Source organism: Pavona decussata, unplaced genomic scaffold (genome assembly GCF_977016875.1).
Source record: "Pavona decussata unplaced genomic scaffold, jaPavDecu1.1 SCAFFOLD_254, whole genome shotgun sequence".
Taxonomy (NCBI): Eukaryota; Metazoa; Cnidaria; class Anthozoa; order Scleractinia; family Agariciidae; genus Pavona; species Pavona decussata.
This window is the reverse complement of record NW_028145657.1, coordinates 3,131,355-3,159,193: the sequence shown is the minus strand read 5'-3', so window position 1 is coordinate 3,159,193 and position 27,839 is coordinate 3,131,355. Positions and strand designations below refer to the sequence as shown.

The following is a 27,839-nucleotide window of genomic DNA, read 5'->3' as shown; positions in this document are numbered from 1 at the left end:
AATAATCTTTTATGTCGCTTACCAACTTTAAGTAGTCAGGTTATTTAAACAGAAGGCAGTTTCCCTGCATAATCTAATTAACCTTATCAACCCGAAAGCAAATACGTTTGATCGAATCAGACGCTACCAAAGGCAAAACTAAATTACAAAACTCTAGGAATAAAATTGCACAGCGAAGTGATTTTCCTTGTTAGATAATTAGTGTGTTGTCGATTCCAGCCGTGAGAGACATCACAGATGACGAGAATGCGAAAGCGTCAACAAGTAGAAATAAGAAACCAAACTGCCATGATAAGCAGGTGAATCGCCGGCTCCTGTCAGTTATAATCGCCGAGCATGAATAATATCAACACGGAAACGTAAAACTGACGAGCGAGAGAGAAACTGAAGGACAAAAACAAATGAACCAGACTATGCACTCACTTGGTTTATAAACTTCAGTATCAGGTAAGTTTTAATGATTTTTTTTTTTGCCATGCTATAGCAACAAGGATATATCCATCAAGGCTCGTAATGTCAAGCTCCCGACGTTCCGGCTTCCACACTAATGTTCAGTCACATCTATCTACCAGATCTACAACGGTGTGCGAATTGAAACAAATTTGAATTTATCTTCATGTTTTTTCTTTGTATTTTTTAGTTTAAAATCATCGGCATATCATGTCATTCGCAAGATCCCGAAAGATGTAAAGCGATAAATGTTGACTATAATTTCAGTCGAAGATTGGACGTATGTCGGATGTTTTGTATCATAGAAACGGTTCTGTGTTAAATATTTGAGTAGCTTTGATCAAGATACAGCAAAATCTCCGTGAAACAATGAAGTCAAGAATTTAAAAGCTCTAAAGGAAATATTCTAACTCACCACTGGCGGCCCTGAACAAAAAGATTTTTTTTGGGGGGGGGGGGGGGAGGGAGGTTGTCAGTTATATCCAAGTCTCTCATGGGTAAGTCAGCCAATAAGTTTCAAGCGTACGTTCATTGACTCAAACGAATTTTTTATTCATCGATTATTAAGCGCTTAAACCGCAGCACGCAGTAACTGAGATCCCCTGGCTTCAACTCTAACCGGCTACGTGATGCGGAAAAGACCGAAGTTGATCAATTGGCTACTCAAAACAAATAATTTGGCAATCATGACCGAAAAAATAATATCTGACAACGAAACTATATGATTATCGCATGACAGATACTGTATTTAGCTACTATTTTCAGTTTTTCTTTTTCTTGTTTGTTTTCTGCATTATTTGGCTATTGCGGAACCGTTCTATGCACGCAGCCAACTGATCGAAAACCGACCGGAACCCAAAACCGTTTTATTTGAATAATCATAACATCTAAATCGAGTAGGGGTAAAACAAAAAACACTTTATGAAATATTTTTATCCTTACATTGAAGCCACATAAATCAGTATTGTGGAATCTTCACATCTCACCTTTTGGCGCCGTTGTCAATCGTGCTCTCTTAAACCGGCTATAACCAGAAAATTTCTCTCACAAGCCGATGCTTTATAGTCCATGCCTTTATCCTTTCTAAAACTGGATTATTGACAGTTTATTGTAATAGTTTACTTAATGGAATATCTTACAGGAAGATATATAGTATATAGTCCAATTATGGATATAGCAAAAATCAATGCAGCCACGCACATGCAACGAAGACTAACTGCATGTTCGAATTCAGAGGAAGCACTCAGATCATATATACACCGCGGGCTTAAACTGATAAACGAGATTTTTTTGCGTCGCCGTATTTTAGTATCCTTTCACAACTGTTACTCCCTGTCGTTCCTTGTATTCAAGTGATTCTGACACTTGGCTACACTCTTTTTTTTTTGTATGAACGTCTAAGGGCTCAGGCTGAACGTTCTTCATGTGTTGTTGGCAATTTGAGCCTGAAAATTTCTTAAGATGTTCTTAAGTTATCTGTTATAGTATTTCAATAAATCTATGCGGACGTGACCAAGACACCTATTACTTGGGTTAAGTGGGCAATATAGACTGAATTTTTTCATGTATTATTTTATCCGTATTTGTACTAATCATTTTAAAAATATTTGGTTGGAATAAAAATGCTCTTAACAGACTCTCAGCCTGGGTAATGTTCTTAGTACGTTCTTAAATTTTAGTTAATCTCAGCCTCAACGTTCTTATAAAAAAGGTTCTTATAATTAAAAGAGTGTATTCCCATTAAAAGAACCGTAATCTATGGTCAGTGATAGATTCTTTATCTGCCTCGTGTGATAAAATGGAGCACTCGTGATGAAAGGTAAAAAAAAGAAAATTCTTTAACAAGTGAGCGCTTTCGAGAAAGCTCTCTATACATAACTTTCTTTTTCTTTTTCAGTTTTCTTTTTACTGTTGAATTTTTATAAATTTTGAAAATCATTGTGGCACTGTTGTGCATTAAATGCGTTTTTAAGAGATTGTCAATGTCTATGTTTATAATCACACGTATACAGCATGGTGACACAGATGGTTAAGTTTTATTGACAAAATTTAGACCCTTCCACGGTTCTTTAAACTTTTGGCATGGACTAGCTAGCGAAAATCCATCGACAGCACTGCAAAGAACGCTTTAAAATAAAAAAAGTAGCCAAGTTTGATAGTAATATGTTGAAAACTAACGAGGATTTGCATATCTGCAAAGTCGCAAGATTTTACAGACGTTTGTATGGTGGGGGGTGGGGGGGGGGGGGGGCAAGTTTGTGCCCTCCACCGTACAGACGTCCGTAACATTGCGCAACTTTGCAGAGCTATCCCTTCGCTCGCTTCTGATTATATCACTTTAATACTTGGCAAGTTTTAAGGCGCTCTTAAATGCCGATAGATATTTGCTAACTGGTCTTTATCGAAAGTTGAAAAAAAAAAAAAAAAACATAAAATGGTCTATTAAATTCAGCGCTCCAGCCGGAGGCACCGACAGAAATTTACGATTGAAAATATTTCAGGTGAAGCATACATATGTAATGACACAATGGCTATTGACCAGAAAAGCTGTACACGGGTTTTTCTCCTCCACAATAGAGTAACTGAAGTCGAATTTGTAGAGAAAGTCAAAGTAGAAGTCGCTTGTACTCGATCATAAGAGTTGTCGCATGAAACGTGATTGATTGCGATCTAGAGTGGTTCGAACTTTCCGAATGTTGCCATTGACGTTATCTTGAAACGTTGACGTTGTCTCGAAAATTTTAAGTCTTAACTGACTGAACATTTCTTGAAATATCACGTCCTATGGATTTCCTTTGGAAATTTTCTTGGCGGAACAATAAATTGTTCGCAATACTTCACCAGTTAAGGAGTTTGAAACTCATGTAGGATTAATTATAAGCGGCAACCAATAAAGTCAGTTTTTTGAATGATAACAAGTGTAACAATCATCGTACCAAAAGCGGGGAATGATAAATTACCACTCAGCATGTTGCATTTGTCGTATGTTGTGCAAGTAACTTTTTGTACCCAAATTTTCGCCAGAAATTTCTTTAGGTTCGAATTTGAACAAACTTCTAACTGTGCTTTTAACCTGATTCTGATAATAACGCAAAAAAAAAACAAAACAAACAAGAGATTAGTGCGGTCGTATCAAGTGTTGTGAAGCTAATTTTGCGAAGCTAATTTGCAATAACCTTGGCAGCTTATCTTGTGTATTTTCCGTTTTTTTTTTTTTCTTTAAAAAAAAAAAAAAGATAATTAACAGTTGTACTGTAAGCATGTTTACCATCCCTTTAACCTTGGCTAAGACCTCTTGGGAAGGAAGGACACTTAACAATTTTGTCATTCTTATTGCTTGCCCTTTAATCTATTTCCAGTAGCGCCAGTTGTGCTGTTACTCTCCGTTGGTGTGTTTTTATAACCCAGCTGCAGGGATCGAAGCAAGGATGGCGCAGTGGTGAGAGCACTCGCCTCCAACCAATGTTGCCCGGGTTCAATTCCCGGACTCTGCGTCATATATGTGGGTTGAGTTTGTTTTTGGTTCTCGTCCTTGCCCTGAGAGGTTTTTCTCCGGGTACTCTGGCCATGGTTCTCCCCTTTCCGGTAGAAACCATTTCCAAATCCCAATTCACACGTACCTTATCATGAACTTCAGGCTCAGGAGATTGTGCAAGCACGTACTCCCCGTGTTATTGAAATTATTTTAAATAAATTACTTTACCTTGCACCTCCTTATTGTTTGTGGCACAATGTAGAGTATATAAGGCTACAAGCCCTGCAGTTTCACGATGTGTGTAAGAGAATAGCAAGCTTCCAGAGTACTAAAGAAGATTGACTATAGATACTCCGTACTTTTACGCGGCCAAGCGAGTGCCTCACACCCTGAACACAAGTCACAAAAAAGTTATTGCTACTAACAGGTTCAAATTCTGTTTGGAAAGAATTCAAGATTTGTTTTTGTACACCATAAGTTGTTTCAGGCTTACGCAAAGCTTAGCTACTAACCTACGGAGCAAGTGTTCCCGTGGAGTTTTGTGGGTTTTTCAGCGCGGTCAAGAAGCGAAAAGGCAAGAAAGACACCACTAAGACGTTTGCTACGTAGGCTTCTTGATAATTGACGACAGTCAGCTGTCAAAGTTAAATTTCTGCCAGGATGAATAGTAAGTTTCAGCTGCTATTCATTTGAAAAGTCCACTTGGGAACTGGCTGAAAGTTGTCGTAGCCACGATATCTGAAACTGTTTATGCCAGCAATTTGGACATTTAAACCGGCTCCCATTGTGCAAATGTTGACAAAAATCGTAAAGTAAGGTGGTTAAAATGCATTAGCATTCCAATTAACTTTTCTGCAAAGAAAGCTTAAAAGCATCCTTACCGCACTGGATGATTCGCTTTGTAGCTTCAATTCAACAAGTGCCTTTATACTCAAACTTGGACTAATGAGTAACGGCCGCTAATGAACTACATTAATACTACAGTTAAAGATATTATTTCCCTGCTCCGGAATCATGTCAGTGAAAAATTAAAACTTCATAAGCCAGGGTGAGGTTCGGTTGCGGTGAAAGAATTATCCCAGCATTTTAGCATCTTTTCATGGAATTGCTTAAACCACCGTGAATTTTTCATAATGTGAATTGTGTGATCCAAAGAGGAGACAAAAAACTGACGCAACTAAATTGCACCCGAAGGAGTCCATCTGCCAAGCGCGCATTCATAAATATTCAAGAGTCGCACTTTTGTTTGTCGAAACACCATTGTAGATCTAGCACTTTAAAAAATTGTCCACTTGTCACTGATTACGATTACAAAGGGCCTCAGAGCTTTTAGTGAAAATTGCAAGTGTTCCTTGTTTCCGCCTATTTCTTAAAATTAGCAATTCAAAAGTCATTTCATCAGAATCGTCCGATCTCTGTTTCAGCTGGACAGTTGGGAGATCAGCACTTCAGTTATAGATAGCTACTGTTTGTTCTAATATCTAGTTTAACTGGACGTGGACGGCCACCTTTTTTTGTATCTTAAATGTTTATACGAAATTTTGCCATTTAACCAACTTGTCGGCAAGGTCTGACATCTGTTTGTCAATAAGTTTTTAAAAAAACTAAAAAAACTTATTGACGCACGTTACAGATAAGCTTTCGTTTGTGGCGTAGATTATGGTAATTTGTTTTGGCTTTAACACCTAAAGACATCGCATCTTGGCATTATATTCTTTGGAGAAAAGACGGTTACTTGGTAAAACTAACCTTTTCAATGTGTGAATTTATCATTGCAGCGAATAATGCAAAATATATTTTTTGAATCATCTCTTTTTTGTCTTACAGGTAAGCTGCGCTAAAGAAGATTAGTTCCATAAATGGCATGAGAATACACATATTAAGTGCTGTTTATTCGCTGGCAAAGAACGAACTTCGAGATCTGATCACAGGTGTTGTAAGTACATCAAACAACCAGTTTTCCACACCACTCGCACTTGTCTTTCGCCATGCACGAGGAGAAATGTATTTCGAAGCCTGGATATACTTTGCCAGAACTCATTGGAGGCAAAACAACAACTAGTCGCTGTGCTTCTGAAGAAACTAGAATGACGCCAGTGAGCTTTCAACATACAAGACAGTCGTGGCGATTCCTTATCCTTCTGTTTACATTGATACTCTACTTGTGCATCTGTGCCCTCGCGTTTAGCTCGTTGGAGAAAGAGAACGATCGAGAACAGTACAATTTTTATCAAGGCTTAAAGAAACGCTACAAGCGAATGTACAATATGAGTGAGGAGGACTTTATCGAATTCGCCTCTGACGCAAGTATTTTGTACAAGAGAGGGTATGTTCACGACTACAAGAACTACTGGAACTTTTATCATTCCTTTTGGTTCACATCTACAGTGGTTACTACTATGGGTAAGTGTCGTATTAAAAAAATAATTGTTGATTATCGTGCACTCGCGTGGCAACTGGCCGGACAACGAAAACATTTGGACGTCACTTTAATAACATTTGTTTAACTCGCGTTAGCGGTTAGCGAATTTCGCGTCGTTGGTTATATATGAAAAAATTAAGGATATTCACTTGAAAGAATGCCGGTAAAAATTTGAGTTAATGCAAAAGCTAATCTGTCTTTTATCAATCTTATTCTGAAATTTTGTCCCTTCTACGAAGTTTGGATGTCCTTTTAAGTTTTATTAATGTTTTTTTTCTCGAGTTAAGCCAAAAATGATTTTCAAAATAACGGAAGTCTTTTTTGTTCTTAGCAGCGGAAAAACACCAGATCAGTGTTGCCATTTGTCCTGATAATCCTTCTTTCTCAAGGACTGGGATGTTTCCTTGGGTTTTCAAGATAGCAATTTCACGTTCTTAAAATTGTCGGTTTTCCTTTGATATTCAAACATCTGGAAATGTCTTTGTTCGCTTTGAAGGCCCATTTCTTCTTTCATTTGCTGTCGAGATGTCAGACTGAATTTCCGTCGATCGCGATCGGCAACTGGTTTATTTTGAAAGATGCAACGTAAGATAACATAGTCCTTTGTGAATGCAGTTTCAAGATAGAAATGATATCTGCCGGATTAGAAACTTCTTGCGAAATAGTTTTGTCAATTTAATCTCTTATTTTAATTAAAGTGTTGCGTATGAGGTTTGTGGTATGGAAAACTTTTTCAATATTAACTTCTTTCTTTAATTAAGGCGGCGTTGTACCGGATTGAAGATAACAGAGTTTAATGATTAAATGGAATACAATTTGAACTAGGTAGCCTTGTTTTGTAACCTGTAGCCCAGCACTACGTTCTGACAAGTTACCAACCATAACAACAACATCAAAAACAAACAGCCCGATTCATAAATTTAAAAAATTTGAAAAACTTCTTTAAACACTTTCTTATTTGATAACACCGCGCGGTGAAGTTCCTGCTTTAATTAGACTAAATTAAAATGATCAACTTTCAATCATTTCTTTCTTGAAATAAATGTAATGGTATATTTTTTTAAGCCTGGTGCAGGTGAATGAACGAGAATGATGTATTATTCAGTGGATGGCACAGGCATACTCAGAAAGGGAAATCCGAGTGCTCTTATCAGGAGTCGAACCTAAGACCTTCCGATTACTAGTTCGTATGCTCTACCACTGAGCTACAGGAGACTCATGGGAGTGGTCTTGCACTCAAAAAGTTAATTTCTTTGTAAAAGAACTTTGCCGGAAACGTTTGCCATCACTTCATAGGGATTCACGCCCTGGCTTCAAAATAAGTCTTTTCAGGTCACATGTCACGATAGTTAATGATTAATCAGACTTAAGCTAAGTAAAAAATAGGGGTGTTCATTGTAAGAACGATATCTAACTAACACACGATTACATAAGTATGAAATCAACTTAGATCTGTCCACACATGAATTCTTCAGTAGCCTCCCACGCAGTCGTTTTTAGGGGACTCGTACAGTACCTCCTTCCCACAAAGAACTATTCTTTCGAGTGTTTGTGGGGAGGAGGTAATTCGAGTCCCCTAAAAACGACTGCGTGGGAGGCTAATTCTTCAGGGGATAAATCTGATAAAAGTTAATGTGGCTGGGTTACTAGTCCAACTGTCCACTGATTTTTATGTTACCGTGGCAACCAATTTTTGACGGGCAAGTTTTTCAGAAAATGGAATGTTACTGTGTTAAATTAAGAAAAATAGCTCTTTTAATCAAAGAAGAAATTTTAAATATGGTCCTTTGATTCTTCTCGCAGGATTTGGACATGTCGTTCCCTTGACGTTTGCTGGCCGGCTTTTCTGCATCTTTTGCGCCTTACTTGGAATCCCATTAAATTTAGTTGTGCTGAAAACAGTCGGCGAACGAATCATGAGGCAAATCAACAAAGCTGTTAAGAACTTCGAGAAGAGGTACTTCAGACGAAGGCGTCCCTCTCGCGTGGGTATCAAGGCGGCCGGTGTGTCATTTATAATGATGGTCATAGTTCTGTTTGTGGGTGGAGCGTCAGACATGATTTTTGACGGATGGACGTTTTTTGACGGAGTTTATTTTAACTTCATCGCCTACAGCACAATAGGATTTGGTGATCTGTTCCCGCGCGTCGAAAAAGCCTCAAAACTTGACAGACTTGGTTTTGGTGAAAACGGCAAACGTTTGTTTGCATCACTTATTATGCTGAGTTTTATGATCATAGGATTGTCTGTCACTTCGACGGTTATCTGCTCAATATTGCACGCTATCGACGAAATGTCGCAGGTCCCAGCAACATGGAATAGTCGCCGGGTGACCTCAAGTCCTAACGATTCGGTGAAGTTAACAAGAGTTCAAAAGAAAACAGACGAAGAAGAGCGGAAAAAATCGAAGGAGGAACTAACCGGAAACAAATGTTTAGCGACTCAACCGTGAGCAAAAACAGACTGGCTATTCACACATAATAATACACTCATGAAATACTTTGAGTTTCAATTAGTGCGACGTTTGGACAAGTATTCCATCTAACCTCTGGGCCTGTGGATGAAATCCCGAAGAAAGGTCATTCACATGAAAGCCGATGGGTAGTACTTTTCTGTGGTGCTGTTTACTATGACACACAAAGTGATATTAACTTTTGAGTCTGTGTATGAAATCCAAGAGTGACCATTCAAATTAGGCTGCTTGGCAGATTTTTCCTTTGATACTGTGTCATGTGCAACTATAACCTGCTTTGGGCTGGAGAACCGTCGAGCACAGGAGGGTACTACCCTGCGAGCAGAGTTCCTTCGATCTTTCCGATTTTTCTAGGAAGATCGAAGGGATCTCTGCTTACAGGGTAAGGAGGGTACATGCCCGACAAACCTCACGGTTATCAGTAAAATAGTTAAGGACCTTGTTTTGGAGAACAACGCCGCAATCAATCATGGCCATCAAGTCCTGAACTGAATTGCACAGTCATTCTATCGCAGGATTCCAGAAAGCATCTTCGTAACAGCCGCTGGCAACCCACAAGCATTCAGGGCCTGATTTCCGATCTTGTGTAAATCTAGCTTCTGACCTCGCCCAGCCACTAATCCTCAACCCTTGAGAGTGGCTGTACCAGGAAAAAAAATTACAGTGAAACCTCTCCTTACGGACACCTCTCTATCACGGACAGTTCAATTGCTCCCTGAGAGACCGAAATCCATACAAAGCGTACTTCTCCAAAACGGACACCTCCATAAAACGAACACTTATTCCTGTCCTCTTGGTTTCCGTAATAAAGAGGTTCGACTGTAATCGCGTAGTTCTCTATATTTAGCAGTTAGATCTCTCATCATCTTTTGGATTGTTCTGTTTCGCACTTCAAAGTAAAAGAGTTTACAAAATGTTTCTGTCACTCTTTGTATCGGAGATAAAGGATGAAGACTCTGTAACAACGGGTGGGGCGGGGCTGAAAGGGGACGGACTGGAATTACCAAGAGATATGAACAGACTTGTCGGCTTGCTTTCACTCGAATGTCTTTTATGAGCGGCGAAGTACACAAGACAATCATGCGAAAACAAAACTGACAAGCGGGTCTGCTCTCAGCCTGGGGATAGAATAGGAGTAAAAACTCGTATTTAATTTGTTAAACGACAGGAGCTCAAAGTACTTTTTATTGTACATTTATAACCTAAATTTTTACACAAGTTAAATAAATGACCCTTGCCCCGGTTGACAAAAAGTACCGTACCCCTGTCTAACATGTCTTTTTTAGCGAGAGATTTAATTCACCTATTTATACACCATGCTTTCCTCTTATGTGTCCATTGCTAATCGAAATAAATACGACTTTGACTTTCAACAAAATTACATCTTCTGTAGTTAAGGTATCCCCTCTGGGGGAAGTGTGTGTGTGTTTTTTAACGGTATTGAGAACACAACTGAGTGCCCGCTTTGTGGAGGTTTCTGTTGGCGCATATCAGAGAGATTTAGAATTACGTCATACGGCAAATGGCAGAAATTATGACCACGTGACTTCAAACTTCATTAGGTGTTTTTTTTTTTAATTACATTTACAATTTCTTGGCGCTGCAGGTAGCAAAGCTCATCTAGGCGGGCCAGGATGACAAAAAGAAAGAATAAATTTATTTGCTAATTAAGAAGGCAGACTGAGCTATAATATCAAAGATACAAAAATAAGGAAAGGTTTTTGGGAGGATTTAAATAATGAAGAACTTTTTTGAGCTCTTTAAAGGCAACACAGGAGAAAAGACAAGGGAAACATGAAATACGGTAGGAAGGAAAGGAATGACAAAACGGTAATATACAACTATGTCAGTTGTGATTTGACTTTTGTTACTAGAGATTCAAAATCGTCATTCAAGTCTTCAGATTCTAGGATGTCAAATAGTGCAATTTTGATTTTCTTTTTGAATAGCGGTTTGGGTAATACCCGGAGCTTATCCTTTATCCTGCTTCATTTGCCGCTCGCTGTTTTCAGATTCTCAGCAAAATTAAGTAGATTTGGCGTCAGCATGAGAGGCCAGAATTATTATACACTATTCTAATCTATGTACTAAAATATAAACGCTAATCTCACGTTTGCCGTTTGCCATAAACGCGATTCTAAATCTCTCTATTGCTTGATGGAGGAATGATTAAAAAGTTGCTTGCTTTGCGATGTTTCCAATTTGTGTTTATTTCTCTGCCGTCCTTCGACACTATGCGAAGCACGGCCGGTCTGCATGAAACAAATCTAGTCTCTAACACATATCCATACCGGGCGTTGTCTTGTTAAAATGTTCTTCTCTGACCGGCAACTGAACGTCGCATATTGTAATATTTGCGACATTGACAATGCCGCTTTCGTAGTAGCGGTTGTTGTTGTAACCACAGACGTCCTCAAACTCCACCGAGCGCCCGTTATCCTCCAAATGCAAATCCAGCAAGCCTTTACAATTCTGTTGTTCACTTCACCGATATTTAAATTCAGCCGACTGGGTTCTATTCGATGGATGTTCTATTCCACAAGTCTAGCACTATAATTCACGTAAGTCTCCTCCCACGTTGAAAAATTATCTGGATGTAGTTAAGCGCTATTTCTATTCACGACGATGTCTTCAACAACGTAAAAGTAGATCTAAATTCTGCATGTCCTTCACGCGATTTTCTTGGCTGTAGCAAATATAAGAAACACCAAAGCACCCAAGATGAGGAGTACAGCGTTTAGATTGAAGACATAGTCCCAACTGTGGGTAACTTCCAACATATAACCCGTGATCAATGTCCCCACGATTCCTGTGTGAAAAGCAAACACAAATAAAATAATAAAATTAAGTGTCAAATGTATTTAACGCAGAGCACTAATTGGAGACACTATCCAGATCGAATTGGAATTTAGAAATGTTCGTTTTTGAGGAGAGGGGGAAAACCGGAGTAGCCTGAGAAAAACCTCTCGGAGCAAGGGCGAGAACCAACAACAAACTCAACCCACATATGACGCCGAGTCCGGGAATCGAACCCGGGCCACATTGGTGGGAGGCGAGTGTTCTCGCCAGTGCGCCATCCCTGACCCATTTAGATTTTGTCATTCATAGAGAAGGAAAATGTTTGCAATGGGAAAACGAGGACACAGGACAGTAAAGGTTATTTTGAAAATGAAATACCATGGGAGCCAGTCAGAAATGCACCGCGGGTGCCAAGAAGAGACGAAATCAACTTCATTTTTCAACTGTGGTGTGGGGTATTTGAACAGCTCGTTTGTCCCAACCAAGGGGCATTTGCCAGTTTATTTTCAAAAAATTCTATTGCCCTGAGTCCAGCCCGGGTCGAGCAATTTTTTTTAACGCCTACTCCAGTCAAGATGGCGGATACTATAGATCACACTTAGCTACTTTTTTCTACTTTTTTGAGCTAGAAAAAGAGATGACCTCAAGAAGAGTCGAACCTGGGTCGTCGGATTCTCAAGCGGAAACCTTACCACTAGACTACCGACGACTGGCTACCAGAATTTGCAATTTTTTTGCTAGATATCCTAACCTCACATACAAACGCTAGTACCTAGGTTAAGCAGAGTGCTATTTAGGCTAACCGGCGAGCTATGAAGGCTAGTGCTGTTTTATTAGTTACCACGGTAAGTATCCGCCATTTTGAAGTGGGCGTAAAAAAAATTGCCTGGGTCGGGTGGGATGGCTACTGCTTTAAATGACCGATACATTATCATCAGTTTGAAATACCTGAAAATGCGCCTGCTGAATTCATTATACCTGGAAATCAACCAAAAATAATAAATCAAACTTTCAGAAAAATGATAATCACTTAGCTACATGTATAAAGAAATCCATACAAGTCTACTCAACATTACACTCCACTTGTTAAGAGGAACCAGACTATAACAATCTCCACAACTCACCACTTATTCCTCTGATAACTCAATACTTAAACTCTAAAAGTCAACAATTTTCGGTATCACTTTGTTATAATAATAAATGAAGAACAACATCAGTCAATAAAACCTGTTTCGGCATATTCAAATGCCATCATCAGTGACACAAATCAATATGGTTAATAAAACTGTGCTTATATAACTTAGATGGTGACAGGTGTCACTCTCTTTGTTATACAGTGTGTATAATAGCAGAAAATTATTGTTCTTCATTTAGTACAATTTAATGTCAACCTGCTTCCTTTCCGACCATTTAGAAAAATAAAATAAAAGCCAAAACAAAAATTTGTATCAATGGAAGGCTAAACATCATGGCCCAGTATGTTGAAAAGCGACTATTCTAGTTACATAAATGTTGACGAACGTCTTTGACTAGGAATGGCCTATATTAAACGAATTCCAAGTTGAAATGGTTAGCCCAACCTTCACAAGTTTTCCATTGTCTCTTTGAAAAATGGTGAAAACAGATTGTGGGTTGTTGTATGCTTGAAGATGTGCTTCATACCATTCCCCTCTGGTAGTCTAGAAACAACTCTTGCGCAAGCAAGGTACTTAGATTTAAAGTTAGTTATTTATTTTTACCAAAAGTAGAGAGCTACCCCTTTAACAGCAGACAATTTGAAAACGTCAAAGAAAATTTAAAGGTACGTTACCAAAGAGTGTTCCTGCAAACTTGGGCGACATGTCCTGGGGTGTGACGGGAGAGCCTGCATTCCCCAGAGCATTAAAACTCATGGCCATCATCATACAGAACAATGCCTGACTAAATGAGTTTGACTTGTTGATAAGAATCATGAAAAATGCTCCACCACACATGGACAGAGTCTAAAACCAAGAAAGAATGAATCAATAAATATAAAATGTAAAATAGCTCAAGGTGCTTCTTTTGAACTGCATTCATTGCACACCCCTACTGCTTAAGTTGCATAAATAACTGCGAGGGTCTTTTACCCGCAAATCAAATATATGTTTCATGTATTCATATTCATTTATTAATCCTACACAGGTGTGTTACGAACTCATAATATGACCAGCTCCCAGCTGGCTTGATAGCTCAGTTGGTATTGGCATTGCAGAAGTCATGGTTCGGATCCCATTCCCCAAGCCTGAATTTTTTTTAAGGCTTTCTTTTCACAACTACTTAAGTTGCATGCAAAATTGCCAGGGTCCTTCTGCTGTTTAATCTTTCACCCACAGTTCAAATACATTCGTATTCATTATTTTGTAAGAAAACTATTGCATGGGGTTATGTGTTATTGATACAAACAGCTGGTCACCTCACCTGATAAAACTTCCTAACAAATGTCACTGAGAATCCTGTAAAAACAAATCAAAAAGATACTTATGATAAAATAAAACAAGTTCTATACTGCTAGTACACAAAATGCAGCATGTTTACATACAAGTAACATGTAATTTTTGTGGATTGCTATTGGATGAAGCATTAAACATACAACAGCCATTTCAACAAACTATTTGTTTTAACAACACAAACCTTTTCTAATCATGCAGTCAGCCACACGTCCTACCATTAGTGCAACTGGAAAGTACATTAGCCAAGGAAGAACATTAAACACCCATTTCTACAACAAAATACACAACTTCAAGTTATGTTCAGCAAGGGCAAAATCTGTCAGATTAGATAATTAATTTCTTAAAATAAATTCATGTATTCATTAAGCCTCTTCACGCAGCTGGTATATTGGAGGCATTATCATCCAGCATACCAGCAAGCTGGAAAGGGATTATTTATTTTTTAACCCTGCGATTAATATCTGAAGCTTGCACGCTTTACTGCAGAAAAGACAATACAGCAAGTGATGGCCAAGGTGAGACTGCAACCACATAATGCAACTAGCCACAGATAACTAGTTTACTAGATTTTATTAAACTGGGATTAGATCACAACAACTAAGACCTAAAACTTGAACATTAGATATCTTAAATCTTAATTTTTTTTCCCATTAAAAAAATCTGGCAACAGTTATCAAATCAGCGGACTTTTATCGTCTGATAACCGCCATTCGATTTTGCACCATGTGCCGTGTTTTGTCCAGTGAGAATGTGTGGAAATTAATCCATGGGCTATAATTGCTTTTAATTAGAAGCTGTACTACATGCATGGCCAATGCCATCAATGGTTTCATTTAACCTTTCAGACAGAAAAAAAAAACCCTCAATCACTCAAAACTGTTTTGTGACCTTGGCAACCAATGAACATTTACCACATGTTTTGGTTAAAAATAACCTTAGACTTGTAAGGAAATGTTTTGATGTAAAATGCAATACTACACGAATGTTTGTTGCTCGATTTTGACTCACCTTACTTCCTGGATAATGTTCCTCAAAATACATAGGAAGCCAGGCGAAAACATTCCAGAATGCACATCCTTGACAAAAGTGTGAAATAACAAGGCCCCTGAAATGACATTTAAACCATTACACAACAACTGTACAAACACAGATCTTGTAAATAATTATCATGAAACAAATACATGTACACACCACACGGCAGAATGTCTTCCAAAAATTCCCCATGGTACAGTAACAAAGGAAGCTCTCTCATATCCACTTGCTTCTACCATTTTAATGTTACCAAGTGCAAACTGTTGTCTTCTTTGTTGTTGCTCAGGTAAAAGTAAATAAAATCTCCATATATACGCCCATGATAAGGCCATTAGACCATGAACGATAAACACGCTATGCCAGCCAAGTTGAGAAAGAAATATTGAACCAACACTCCCCATGAACAATGTCCTATTAAAAACAAAAAAAGTTAGTTAATTTTGATTAATTGAATATTGATATTCTATAATACCTACAATCAATTTTTGAACAGAACTTGTTAAGAATTTTGTGTATATATTTCGATCTCCCTTTTGAAAACACCACCTGGAAAGTGGCAAACCCCCACTCCCCCCTCCCCATCATTCAATGTTGCTTTCAGTGGCAGACCAGCATAGATGAGGGGGAGAGGGGGCTGTGTTGTTGATGTATCACTGTAGCAGTCAGATTTGGAGATCAACTAAAACTTTCTTAACAGTTTTGCCCACGATTGTAGGACTACTCTAGTCTTAGAAAACTTGGCAAGTGAACACACAACTTTCCACCCAATGTTTGGATGTGCTAATCTCATCCTGGATCAGTAACTTCAAAAAAAAAAAAAAAAACCTGACATTTGTTGTAAGTCAATAAGGGAAACTAAAACCAAAAAAATGTTAAAATTATGCTTAAATACAATAGACTGCTTTTTCGTCAGGAGTAAAATGCTATCAAAACTCAATCTGTAATCATTTCCCTCAAATATCACAAGTCTGCTCCATGAGCTGAATCATGTCCTTGTCCCACCCCACCCCCCTCCCTTCCCCTCTTAGCGTGCTTTTAAGTTGTCAGAACTGGCTGGCCAGTCAGTTTGTAAACGGAATGCACCAATATGAAGGATAAGTTTTTTCTTAGTTCTTCAAATCTCTCCAAAATAGCGCGTACCATTTTCGGAGTGATTATTTTTCAAGGTTTTGCAGCACCATCCCTTCAAAATGACACATCTGATTTACAGACTGGCTGGTTTGGCCAGCCAGCTCTGACAGATGGGAAGCACCTTTAGAAAGTTTTCTCCATATATATTGCATATGAAATAGATAATACGTACACAATGAAAATTCTCAGAAAAATTTTTCAAGCCCCCAGCAGGAATCAAACCCCCAAACTTCCAGTTACTAGTCTGGATGCTGTAACCACTCAGCTATGGATGACTCATGTGGTCAGCAGGTCACAGGCTTGGGGTTATACGTCTCAGGACTTCCTCATTGGATAAAGGTTTCAAAAGCATAGTTGGTTTACACTGACTGTAGTATTACCCAGCATAAATATATATTGTATTTCAGTTGAATAAGTGTGAATAAAATTGAATTGAATTGAACAGAACCTACAATACTTACCCTACTGGGCCACCAGCAAATATGGTGCTTGTTAAAAATGTTCTGTCTTTTACTGGAATTCGTTTAGCTATGATATTTGTTAAAGAAGGATAGTGCAAGCCTAAAATGAAAAAACAAACAAAAACTGTTACTTAATAATAAGACACAGTATTAACCATGGTCAAGCATAAAAAAAATATAAGAGAAGTCCATTGAAGGTAAGGTATTCACCTTGAGAGCTTAAAGCTGATAAGCTTTTTATGAGTGTGTTTCCCAGATCATTAATTTTTATGATGTTCTATTAAAAAAGTTTCAAGTTTTTTATTAAAAGTGAAGCATGAGGAGACTGATCGGCACTGTGTTTCTGTGTTTACTGTCTGAATACATAATGTATTCACTTTAAAAAAATTGAAACTTTTTTAGTAAAAGATAATTGCGTCGACGAAGGAGACGCTCCCTAATCGAGTCGTCCCAATACTGTCCATCATGCCTAGCGCACGTGTTCCTTAGCGCGAGAAATCGAGAAAATAGGTTGTATGTCGGTGCAAAATCACACCGTCACAATAGCATAATGAATATGACAGTCCATCATGCCCAGCGCATTTCGTACCCAGTGCCTACCGCTGTAAATGTTCCTGAGCGCGAGTAATCGAGAAAAGAGGTTGTATATCGGATAGGATTGATATAAAAATACGATATTAATAATGTTTTGAAAAAAACACACACACACGCGCGTACACGCGTTTCGGGTATATAACCCTTTCTCAGTGTGGAGGAAACTGCTTTTCGTACTTAGAACCTACCTCTGTGCAGATGCATGTTATTAAGCGCGAGAAATCGAGAAAAGAGGTTGTGTATCGGATGTGATTGTTATAAAAATTAATATCAAAAGGTGTCAAAAATGGTTTTAAAAACATAGACGTTTCTTCAGTGTGGTCATGTCATGCATCTCCGAGGAACTTTTTTTTCACCATTCATTATAAAAACGTCACAAAAGCATCTTGACGTCCCGTGCGCGTTTCGTACCATTCCTCATGGTTTCGCTGCGAAAAGTACAAAACGAAAAGTACAAGACAATGTAAGATCCTTTTCTTTCTGAAATATCCGCCGCATCCTTGGTAGGATGCGCTATAAAACCTGGGACTGGTAGCATAAAATGTTTCTAATGGCTGTTGACAATTGTTACCAGACAATAACCTAATGTTTTGCAACTATACTTACAGGTTCCAGTTATCTTAACATGATTAATGCAACCCAGTAGGGTGCCTAAGGGCCTAAGTCGACGCACTATAATCTTCGATTACTACTAGTTTAATGATTTAGTACAATCACAGACTCTCAAAAAAACTTATTAGCATTGAGCTCTCTGCAGTGTAAGTGAAAACCTTACATCTTTCAGACCTTTCTTATTTTTCATGTTTGACCATGGTCACAACACAGTATAGGCGAAAATCATGTGGCTGCCAAATAGCCGGGGGTAGACTAATGCCTGATCTCCAGGACGGACAATGTTGAAAAATGCCCGGCAAATGCCTTGGGGAGTGAGCACTGCTGATTGACTGATGCATAAACCTATTGTTGTTGTTTACTGCCATCACCAGTATGTATTTCTTTATCATGATTTCTGTTCCTGTTTGCATTTACAGCCTTCATAAAATTTAAGCCTGGCTATGGTCCAGGCCTGTCTTTGGTTACAGCTGTTTGTTGACATTTCTTTGTTGTTGCTCACTTACCCTGTGAGAGTCCCGTGCACATTCTTGCAGCCAGCATTATCATTGTAGGAGACATGAATAATACAGGATATACAGGGAGAAAAGGCACAGCGAGGGTTAACAACGACCACACCACTGCTGCAGATCCTAAAATTACTTCTCCACCATATTTATCACTCAAAAATCCACCAATGACTTGCGCTGGCATGTATCCCCAGAAGAATGCAGACATGACAGCCCCCTGTACAAAACAGAAATAATTCAATGTACAGTCAAACCTGTATTAAGCGGTCACCCTCGGGGAATGGGTAAGTGACTGCTTCATACAGGTTGCACAGAATACATCACTTACTTGAAGTTCGGCGGTAAAATGGTATGACAAAGGAGAGCATGGCATTGAAACAGACTATTAAAACATTAACGCCATGATTGTGTGGCTCATTAGAAGCTCAATGGACCTTTTTACCGATACGGCGGCCATTTTGAATAGCTTAATTTTAGAGTATATTATGGGATGCCCAGGGGGCAAAGAATGCTCACGTGACTGAACGCGCTTATTGTTGTCATTTGACAGCGCTGTTTATACTTTCTAATCACCATTTAGTCATGGCTGATCAACCGGATGAAAACACAAAAGAGTTCAGTATGGAAGAGCTAAATGTATGGAATGTCGAGAAACTGCGAAAATATTTGAGAAATTGTGGCATTACTATCGCGAATGATACTCGTAAGCCCGACTTGTTCTTGAAAGTTTACCATGCTTCTTGGTTACATTTGCCATTGTGTAGCACTAAAGAACAACGACGATGTCCAAATTGCAGCAAGAAGAAAAGAAAAGCTCTTTATTGATGGAATTTCGCTTCCTTTCGCGGAGAAACTGGACAATTGGCTGAAGGGAAGCTATTATTTTCCTGACATGATGATGAGTGATGGAAGCGTACTTGTCGAAAAACAATGACATGAAATCCGCGAGGGAGGGAAAAAATTTATATGAAAGCGGACATGTCACTGATGTTGAGCACAATATCATATCAGATTGTCTTATGTTTGTTATGTATGTGGAAAAGTTGTCCCGCAAACGAAAATCGGAGAAGACCCGTACACTAACCAAGATAACGCGTTGTTTCACTTCAGTTTTTGCCCCCTGGGCACCCCATAATATTCAGCAAAATTAAGTTATTCAAAATGGCCGCCGTATCGGTAAAAAGGTCTATTGCCTGGCACGCTATTTGTTACCATATTTAAGTGGTTTCCTTTTACAAGGTGACCGTTTAAAACAGGTTAAGACAATAGAAACAGCTTGCTGGGACTTAGTATAGGGTGACCGCGACCGCTTAATAGAGGTGACCGTTTAATACACGTCAGGATTACAGTAAATAAGGAAAGTAATTTTCGGGACTTTGACAACTGACCGCTTAATAGAGGGTGACCGCTTAATACGGTGCCACTTAATACAGGTTCAACTGTATGCAGGATGTTTTGTCCCATAGTTTTATGGCCTTAGCTCCCACAAGTCTAGATCTCCTGTAGCTCAGTGATAGAGCATCTGCACTAGTAATTGGAAGGTCTTAGGTTCGACTCCTGATAGGAGCACTCAGATTTTTTTTCCTAGTATGCCTGTGTCACTTACTGAATAATACATCATTCTCATAAATTCAATGTAGTTTACGCAACTTAAGCAGTTGCTTTTTTTTCACAACTGCTCAAGTTCATAATAATTGCAAAGGTATCTCTTCTATTTAGTCTGTCAAATATGTTTCATATATTCATATAATTTCAAACAAATGAAAAGTTGGCTGACCCCCTAGGGAGGATTGTCTCTGGTATTTGAGACCATATAAACACGACCTGGGCGATCCTTTGAAATTCCTTGCCATAAATATTTACCACTAGACTCTAGCTCTAAAATTAATTTTTGTACCATATACCATGTCTGTTGGCACAACAGTACGAAACCTTACAGAGTCTAGAGTTTGCCTTTTGGTCGAGGGTCGAGGGTTGAGGGTAACTAGTCAAGGGTCGAGGGTAACCAGTCGAGGGTCGACGGTAAATGGTCGAGGGTCGAAAAATTATTTAAAATTATTTCTGAACTTCGTCAACTCAAAAGTTCACAGGCTCGTATTTACTCGAGTTTCAGGTGCCTGTTTTTGCCGCTTTTGGGTCATATTTTTGTTTGTCAAAAACTTTTACATTCCCACGGACTCTCCGGCGTGCTGAGCATCAGAATCTGGCCCTTTCTAATTTTACAGTTAAATTATTTTTTTTCCGGACCGCGAATTCGAATTATAGTAGAACATAACGCGAACGCTGAAGAGTTGGAGCTGAACTTTGGTACGAAAAAAACAGTCGACAAGTGTCAGCGTAAGATAAAATACCTGCTGGATAAGTACGTGGATGCTAATCAGTGGAATCGAAACCAAAGTGGCGGTCATATTAGAAAATCGGTCTTCTACGACAAAATTGATCGAGTCCTCGCCGTCTATGCTCTCTACAGTGCAAGCAAGGTAACTTGATTTCGAAGAATTAGACGTTTCAATATTAAGCACAACATAAGCAGTATTTCTGCCTCAATTTGAGCTTGATTCCGCTATTTACAGTTGTTGACATATCTGACAGATTGTAGACTACAAATAGTGTTCAGTGCGGATAAAAACTTTCAGACAAAAAATTGTCACGACGAAATTTTTTGTTCAGATTGTTCTAAGACTAATCCGAATTTATCTGCTAGTGTGGATAGGCCCTAATCTTTTCATAAGAGAGTGAATCGTTAGACAAAAAAAACCACTGGGTTTTTTGCTCTGAATAAACAATATTGTTTTAAAACTTGAGCGTTACAACAATACGTAACAGCATCTTCAGCGTTCGCGTTATCTTCTGCTATAATTCGAATTCGTGGTCCGGATAAAAAAATTTAACCGTAAAAATAGAAAGGGCCACCAGATTCTGATACTCAACACGCCGGAGAGTCCGTGGGAATGTAAAATTTTTTTGACAAACAAAAAATCCGGCAAAAACAGGCACCGGAAACTCGAATAAACACGAGCCTGTGAACTTTTGAGTTGACGAAGTTCAGAAATAATTTGAAAATAATTTTGAATAATTTTTCGACCCTCGACCATTTACCCTCAACCCTCGACTAGTTACTCTCGACCGTCGACCCTCGACTCCAGAGTCTACTGTGCAAACACAAAGCTCTAGATGTATCGGGAAAAATCTGAACATGGCCTTAGCTACAAATGATAATGATTTAACAGTTGAGCATAGAAAGAAGCCATAAATGATAATGAGTATGCGATACCAAACAAGCCGATCGCGAATTCAACCACACTTACATCGATCTCTTTATCCCAGTTCATATCAGAGCTCATAGCAGCCATACACAATGGAACCGCCGATCTTGCCGCGTACAGTAACAGAGTTCCACAAAACATAGCCACTATCCAATACTTCCTCTTTTCTTCAGGCCACTGAAATGTTATGTCTCCTTTCCGATGTTCGTTATCCATATCGATCTTCAAACGTATGGGAACTGAAGATGTCATCTCTAAATTAAATTCGTTTTGGTGATTTTAAAAATATTGAAGTCGTTGGTTGAAATCCAAACCCTCTTCAGCTTTTAAAACGTACTTGAACGCAGTAAACAGTTGTGCAAATGATAGTTTGCGACGACAATTCCAGAAAACAACTCGAGATTGGAACGAAACGGCGTTGTAAACTCCCACGAGACCAAACCAATCATGCATACAACGACATGAAATTCTTCAAGCGTTACGAAATGCTGAGGTCTCCCTTTCAATCCACGATCTTGGTTTTCATAAAGAGTAGAAATAACAGGATGATCATATGATGGAATCAAATAATTTGAAGTATACAGAGAGCCTCTAAATTACTTTCAAATGGTCGACTGTACCAGACAGGTTTCTCTTCTTTGCCACGTCCTTATGGCAGTTCGCCGAGCAGCCAAGCCTGCTGGACGGTGTTTCCAAGAGCTTCCCGCCTAATCAACAAAACTTCACGGAATTTCACGTGTTTAGCAAAATTGAAAATGGATCGAAAATGGAAAATGAGTTTTTTTCTTCTTCTTCTTCTTCTTCTTATTCTTCTTCTTCTTCTTCTTCTTCTTCTTCTTCTTCTTCTTCTTCTTCTTCTTCTTCTTCTTCTTCTTTGTTTTTGTTTTTATTTTTTAGTTAAAGGAAGAAATTCAACTCTAGATCTTGCTCTGTATATAGTTTGGATTTTATATAGCTATTGTAGTTTTCTCCTCAGTATAGTTGGTCTTCAAATATTTTTTTTATTGATTGATTTTTTTAATACGTTTTAATATGTACTGGATTTATAATTATTTGGCACGTTCACGTTTAAACGAGTCCTTTACTCATCCGTGTAATGTGGATAAATAAAATACCTACCTACCTACCTCCCTCCCTCCCTCAAAAGGCCAGAATTAGTTTGAACTATTCTCATCTTTGTACTCTTTATTTCAAGAAAACATAAACGCGAATCTCACGTTTTCCGTTTGCCGTAAACGCGATTCTTAATCTGATAAGATACATATTTTTAATTAATTTTAACACCAGCGTAGTTCTTCCAAAAAAATGCCATAAAATAAGCAAAAAGGGCGAGAACAATGAAAAAGAATAAAACAATAAAAAGAGACGAGTAAAATGATCTAGTCATAATTAATAACCTCTTTCTGCTGTTGTTTGTTAATTGATGTGGAGATCAGACTTTTAATTAACCTTACCGTACCCTTCTCATCGAAAAAAAGTAATTAGGAAAATTCTGGCTGTGGAAACATGTGGAGACAGAAAGATTTTTGTCGTTTAAACTCATGAGATTGAAATTAGGGTAGAACTCGGAGTAGCTAAAGAGCTAGGAAACATTTCTAGCTATTTCTAAATGCTTATCGTCTGCCAAAAACTCCCCAGTGGCTATTGGGGCATAATTCTATGTACTATGGATACACGGAAGACGTTAACCGCCTGAAAATAGATGATGATGACGTAAAAGTTGCGAAAAGCACCTGTCTTTTAATTACTATTTTCAATGTGGCTTTAGAATATTCCGTATGGTTCGTCTTTCAAAATTTTGGCTCTTTAGGCGAGGAAATGCTGCATTATCTGAAGGTAGGTTAATTTTCTCCCAATCCAGATGGAATTTGAATTTGAAAAAGTGATTTTTGTGTGGAGAGAAAACCTGAAAAAAAAAAAAAAAAAAAAAAACGGGAAAACTATTTTCGAGTTAGGTAGGGGTGATCGACAAACTCAAGTATTATAACTAAAGTCGAGTTTGGCATTAATTTGTCGACTGACTGCAAGGCCGGCATCAGTGGAAGACAAAACGGCTCTCGTGAACGACTCCTTGCTTATGCATGCAGTCCGAAGAATTGCTTTTGTTTGGCGCGTAATTAACCTCACACCGTAAAAGACAAAATAGTAACACCGAACAGGTGATCGACGTTAATGAATAATAAGGCTTAGCATGCAGCTGGGGCCCTAGCATTGCAACACTGAATAAATGCGAGACTTTTATTTGAATTGCGTTTTTCAGTTCAGGACATTTGGTGCCGGGCAAAAATGACAATCATATCCACCTCAATTCTCGTACTGTTCATAATAACATCCACTGTTAATCTGTTATTGGATATTGGGTGAGTTTCAGCTTTGTTTGCTTTTACGAATTATTTGGCTTGTCACGACTGAGGGGCCGTTCATTCTTAAAGAGTTAAACTGTTAGTAAAATTTTTCAGGCCACCTGAAATTTCCTCAGTTCAATATAACTCAGTTTGTAGCTTTGTGAGTCTTCATTTTACAGTTTGGGCATTTCCATGCAGCTTCAGTGAGAAAACTCTAAAGTAAATCAGTTCAATGAATATACCCTTCGGTGTCCTCTGGCTTTAACTAAAATATTGCTCATTAAATTTTGCTCAAAGTTTGTAAATAACAAAGCTTTCATGGTCTTAGTTTTAAAACTGCGGATTGAATGTACGTAAGAAATTTCAAGTGGCTTGAAAAAATGCTACTCTACAGCTGGCTCCAGCTTAATCGAACAAAGAGCGTCTTCAAGGCACTGGTAAAATAGAATTTAAAATCTCGTGCTGAAAAATAAAGGTTGGCATATGTGAACATCGTTATACTGACTGTGACATTGAACATGCTGGATTGCTGAACTGCTGCCAAGAAATGGAGCTGCAGCGTCTTTGTAATTATCCTACGAGCAGAGCCTCCTTCGATCTTCCTAGATACGTCGACTTATGTAGGAAGATCGAAGGAGACTGGCAGTGCTCACAGGGTACTTTGCCATTAGCTTTTTATAATTTCGATACTGACGTGTGACTAGATGAGGTTGTTCATGTAAAAATCTGAATAATTTTCCGTTGAAGGACTTTGCGGAATTTTAATTTTATCGTGCGAAAAAGACCTGCATAAGTTCGTTAATAGAGAGAGTAGTCCGTAAATTATTCGTGAAATCTTTTCCCGTTATAGGAGGATGAAAACTTGACTAACGAATGCACCTGCATTCTTAGTGACTTTTTTATATATACGGAAAAAAACAAAGGTGTATTGAAGAACCCCAAAGTTAACCTGAATTATTTTTTTTGCCAATTATTAAATTTACATAAATTGTGATGAAATGATGTGAAAAAATTATTGAATTAAACGCACCCAGTCGCACGCAAATGACGCAATTCCAGATTAGCTATGCTAAGGGTGGTGAACTGACATTGCTTCTTCATTTTGTTCTGAAAAGCTTAGGGAATTATGAAGAATCAAATCTCAAGGATGAAGAGAGCAGAACCGAAGGAGACAAAACTGAGAATGTTTTGACAGCAACACTTCCGACAGGTGACTTGACCACAAGTGACGGTGGAATAGGCACGGCTGACAACCTGTCACCATGGTTACCTTCTGCACAAAATGAAAACCTACCTACAGAACCTAGAGATATTTAGCTGACAACACTCTTACAAATTATCGTTGGCAATTTCAGAACATGATTATTGTAAAAAAAATTTTTTTATTTTTAATTATTTGTCAGGTCATCCCATTCTATCTCCTCTGATTTTGAATTCATTGACACAATAAGACAACCGGTACAGTTATTCACATTACATTTCTCATATTTTTCTTTGTGTTCACTACACGAAAATTGAAGTACCTTAAATTGTTACATTACATGATCAACCAGATTGCAGCCTATAACATCTCGCTTCAGTCAGATGTATCAGTTACAGCTGACTGCATGCTACATTTGCAAGGATGTAGTTCGCACACGCAAGTACTAAGCCGCCCGCCATGAGGCTGAAAATACTACTAAAGAAGATAAATTTAACTGAACCACTCAGTGACCACAGTGAGTGAATTAAAGAAAGAACTCCAAAGGAAGGAAGGATATTGAAGTTATGAATAATTAAGCAGGGGCAATGAATCTGATTAACCAGGGTTAACTTCAGTCGATCAACTGAGACAACTTTTCCCATCAGTAAACGCTCGGTAAAAGTTTGCCTTTTTTCCCCATAAACAGGCAGTAAAAAAGACAGTAAGGTATCCCCTTTGCTCAAGCGAGGATCGCTGAAGCCCATTTGCCAGGCTCCTATTAACCATCATACTAAGTAAGTGAACTTTATTTAGACAGGGTGGCCCAATCAGCTACGGGGCTGTTATCCTGAGGGGCCCTGTATACACCTAAAATAATTATTATTATGGTATGAGAAAAAAAATTACAATATATATGACTCAAACACTTTTGGGTTAAAATATCATAGGATAGAAAAAATAAATTAAAACATTTGCACACTAAGAAAAAAATCTATGCAAAATCGTGTTTCATCATTAGTCGCTTAAAAGCCTCCAAGGACGCTGCCCGTTTGTATGTTTCAGGTAACGAATTAAATAAAATCGCTCCGAGTATCTAAAAGTTCTCTTCCCGAGGCTAAGTTTGGGTCTTGAAGGATGAATGTCTTCACGCCGACGTGTATTGTAACTATGGAAACTGTGGTTTCTATTAAAATAATCAGAAAGATACTGGGGCACTAAATCATCAAGACATTTGAAGACTAATGTAGATTTGTTCCTTTTCCTGATAGTTTCTAAGTTAGGCCATCCTAGTGTCTTGAGAGCTTCGCTGGTGATATCTCGTCTGACAATTATACGTGCAGCTCGATTTTGTAGGCGCTGTAATCTACTCTTGCACTCTACAGACAATTCACCCCAAGCCGTGTCGGTGTAGCACAGGCTAGGACTGGTAACACGAGACAGTTGTATACGCATTTCGCTGCCTTAGGCGTTAAACATGATCGGATGCGGCCGAGTAGACCCAAGCGCTTGTTAACCTTGGTAAACACTTAACTAACATGCTCTTTCCATGAGAGGCATTCTTCAAGGGTGACCCCTAGGTAGCAAAAATTTCTCACCCTTTCGATGTCACTGCCATGAAGCTGGGTCTTAAAAGAGGCATTTGCAAGTTTTTGTTTAGTACCAAAGAGCATACATTTGGTCTTCGTGAGATGATAGCCTTTCCGGCCTGTTCGTGTCCCAGCCCGTCCTCGATAAGTTACAACACCATGCTCCTCTCCAAACACGCCACCCAAACACATACACACAAAAAAACAACAACAGCAACTGATAACGATATGTTTCTGAAGCAAACTGAAGTAAGCAATTCCGATACTAGGTAGGAAACTTTTAAGTTTTGAAACAGGACAGAGACCAAACCGAAAGTCAAAAATGCGACCGTGGACAGTTGTTTCGAGCTAGCACGAGCTCTCGTCAGCACGGTGCACGTAGCAGCAAGAAGTAGCTAGGCTCAATCAACGTGCAGTTGTCTTTTTACTAAATGCAGGTAATGACTAAATGACTAAATGCAGGTAATGAAACTGGAAGGCACAACAAGACACCTGAAAATCTAAGAATCTGCTCTCTTTGCCATTTAAATGAGCTTGAAGACGAGCTACATTTTTTATTTTCTTGTCATTATTATAATGACATACGCAAAAGATTTTTCAGTGAAGTAAATGTTAGATATGAAAATTTTAATGATCTAAACAATAATTCAAAAACTTTGTTTTTTTTAACAACGTTCTGATCCTTTTGTCTGTAGGCAAGAGAGGATGAAGGTATCATCCTCTCTTGCTGTAGGACAATCGCTGCTTATATTTATGACTCAATGTTAATACGACAATCAATGTTAATTTAATTATTCAAATACAAACTATAATTTTATATTATATAGCTGGTAATGCCATGTATACATATGAAAATACTGAATAAACTGTTGTTGTTGTTGTTGACTCCGGATTGGCCCAAATTCAAATGTTTGCGAACGCCATAGCGCGTGTCTATGAATGATGAACAAAGAATTTGAATGTCCCTGTCGTGTTGTTTTCTGCGCGGTATCAGCCTTGCTTACTATACCCTGAAGTATGTACCCACTT

At 38.5% G+C, this 27,839-nt stretch overlaps 2 protein-coding genes and 1 long non-coding RNA gene across 4 annotated transcripts; 2 read left to right on the top strand and 1 right to left on the bottom strand.

Annotated features, from left to right (window-relative positions):
* Positions 1–156: 156 nt before the first annotated feature.
* On the top strand, positions 157–10,289 carry LOC146456611 (potassium channel subfamily K member 15-like). Of its 2 annotated transcripts, none has more exons than XM_085092728.1 (3): positions 157–447; positions 5,753–6,328; positions 8,151–10,289. In XM_085092728.1, the coding sequence occupies exons 2-3, from the start codon at positions 5,914–5,916 to the stop codon at positions 8,798–8,800; spliced, it is 1,065 nt and encodes a 354-aa protein (XP_084948854.1). In that variant the 5' UTR covers positions 157–447; positions 5,753–5,913; the 3' UTR covers positions 8,801–10,289. The 2 variants fall into 2 exon arrangements, with proteins under 2 accessions (XP_084948854.1, XP_084948855.1); XM_085092729.1 differs by lacking the exon at positions 157–447 and adding an exon at positions 4,985–5,663.
* On the bottom strand, positions 9,989–22,349 carry LOC146456610 (voltage-gated purine nucleotide uniporter SLC17A9-like). The gene is made up of 10 exons (XM_085092727.1): positions 21,739–22,349; positions 18,428–18,647; positions 16,716–16,815; positions 15,283–15,534; positions 15,100–15,196; positions 14,273–14,360; positions 14,060–14,094; positions 13,431–13,602; positions 12,569–12,598; positions 9,989–11,630 (listed from the first exon to the last, which is right to left on the bottom strand). The coding sequence occupies exons 1-10, from the start codon at positions 21,946–21,948 to the stop codon at positions 11,491–11,493; spliced, it is 1,344 nt and encodes a 447-aa protein (XP_084948853.1). The 5' UTR covers positions 21,949–22,349; the 3' UTR covers positions 9,989–11,490.
* A 1,277-nt stretch (positions 22,350–23,626) lies between these two features.
* On the top strand, positions 23,627–25,575 carry LOC146456609 (uncharacterized). Its single transcript, XR_014858819.1, has 2 exons — positions 23,627–24,056; positions 25,157–25,575. It is a non-coding gene; the product is annotated as an uncharacterized LOC146456609 (long non-coding RNA).
* Positions 25,576–27,839: the final 2,264 nt, after the last annotated feature.

Coding starts and splice junctions, on each gene's coding strand:
- LOC146456611 (XM_085092728.1), top strand. CDS start 5,914: ATGCACGAGGAGAAATGTATTTCGAAGCCTGGATATACTTTGCCAGAA. Junction 6,329..8,150: donor TACAGTGGTTACTACTATGG/GTAAGTGTCGTA, acceptor TTCTTCTCGCAG/GATTTGGACATGTCGTTCCC.
- LOC146456610 (XM_085092727.1), bottom strand. CDS start 21,948: ATGACATCTTCAGTTCCCATACGTTTGAAGATCGATATGGATAACGAA. Junction 15,197..15,282: donor GGAAGACATTCTGCCGTGTG/GTGTGTACATGT, acceptor ATGTCATTTCAG/GGGCCTTGTTATTTCACACT. Junction 13,603..14,059: donor TTGTTAGGAAGTTTTATCAG/GTGAGGTGACCA, acceptor TCTTGGTTTTAG/ACTCTGTCCATGTGTGGTGG.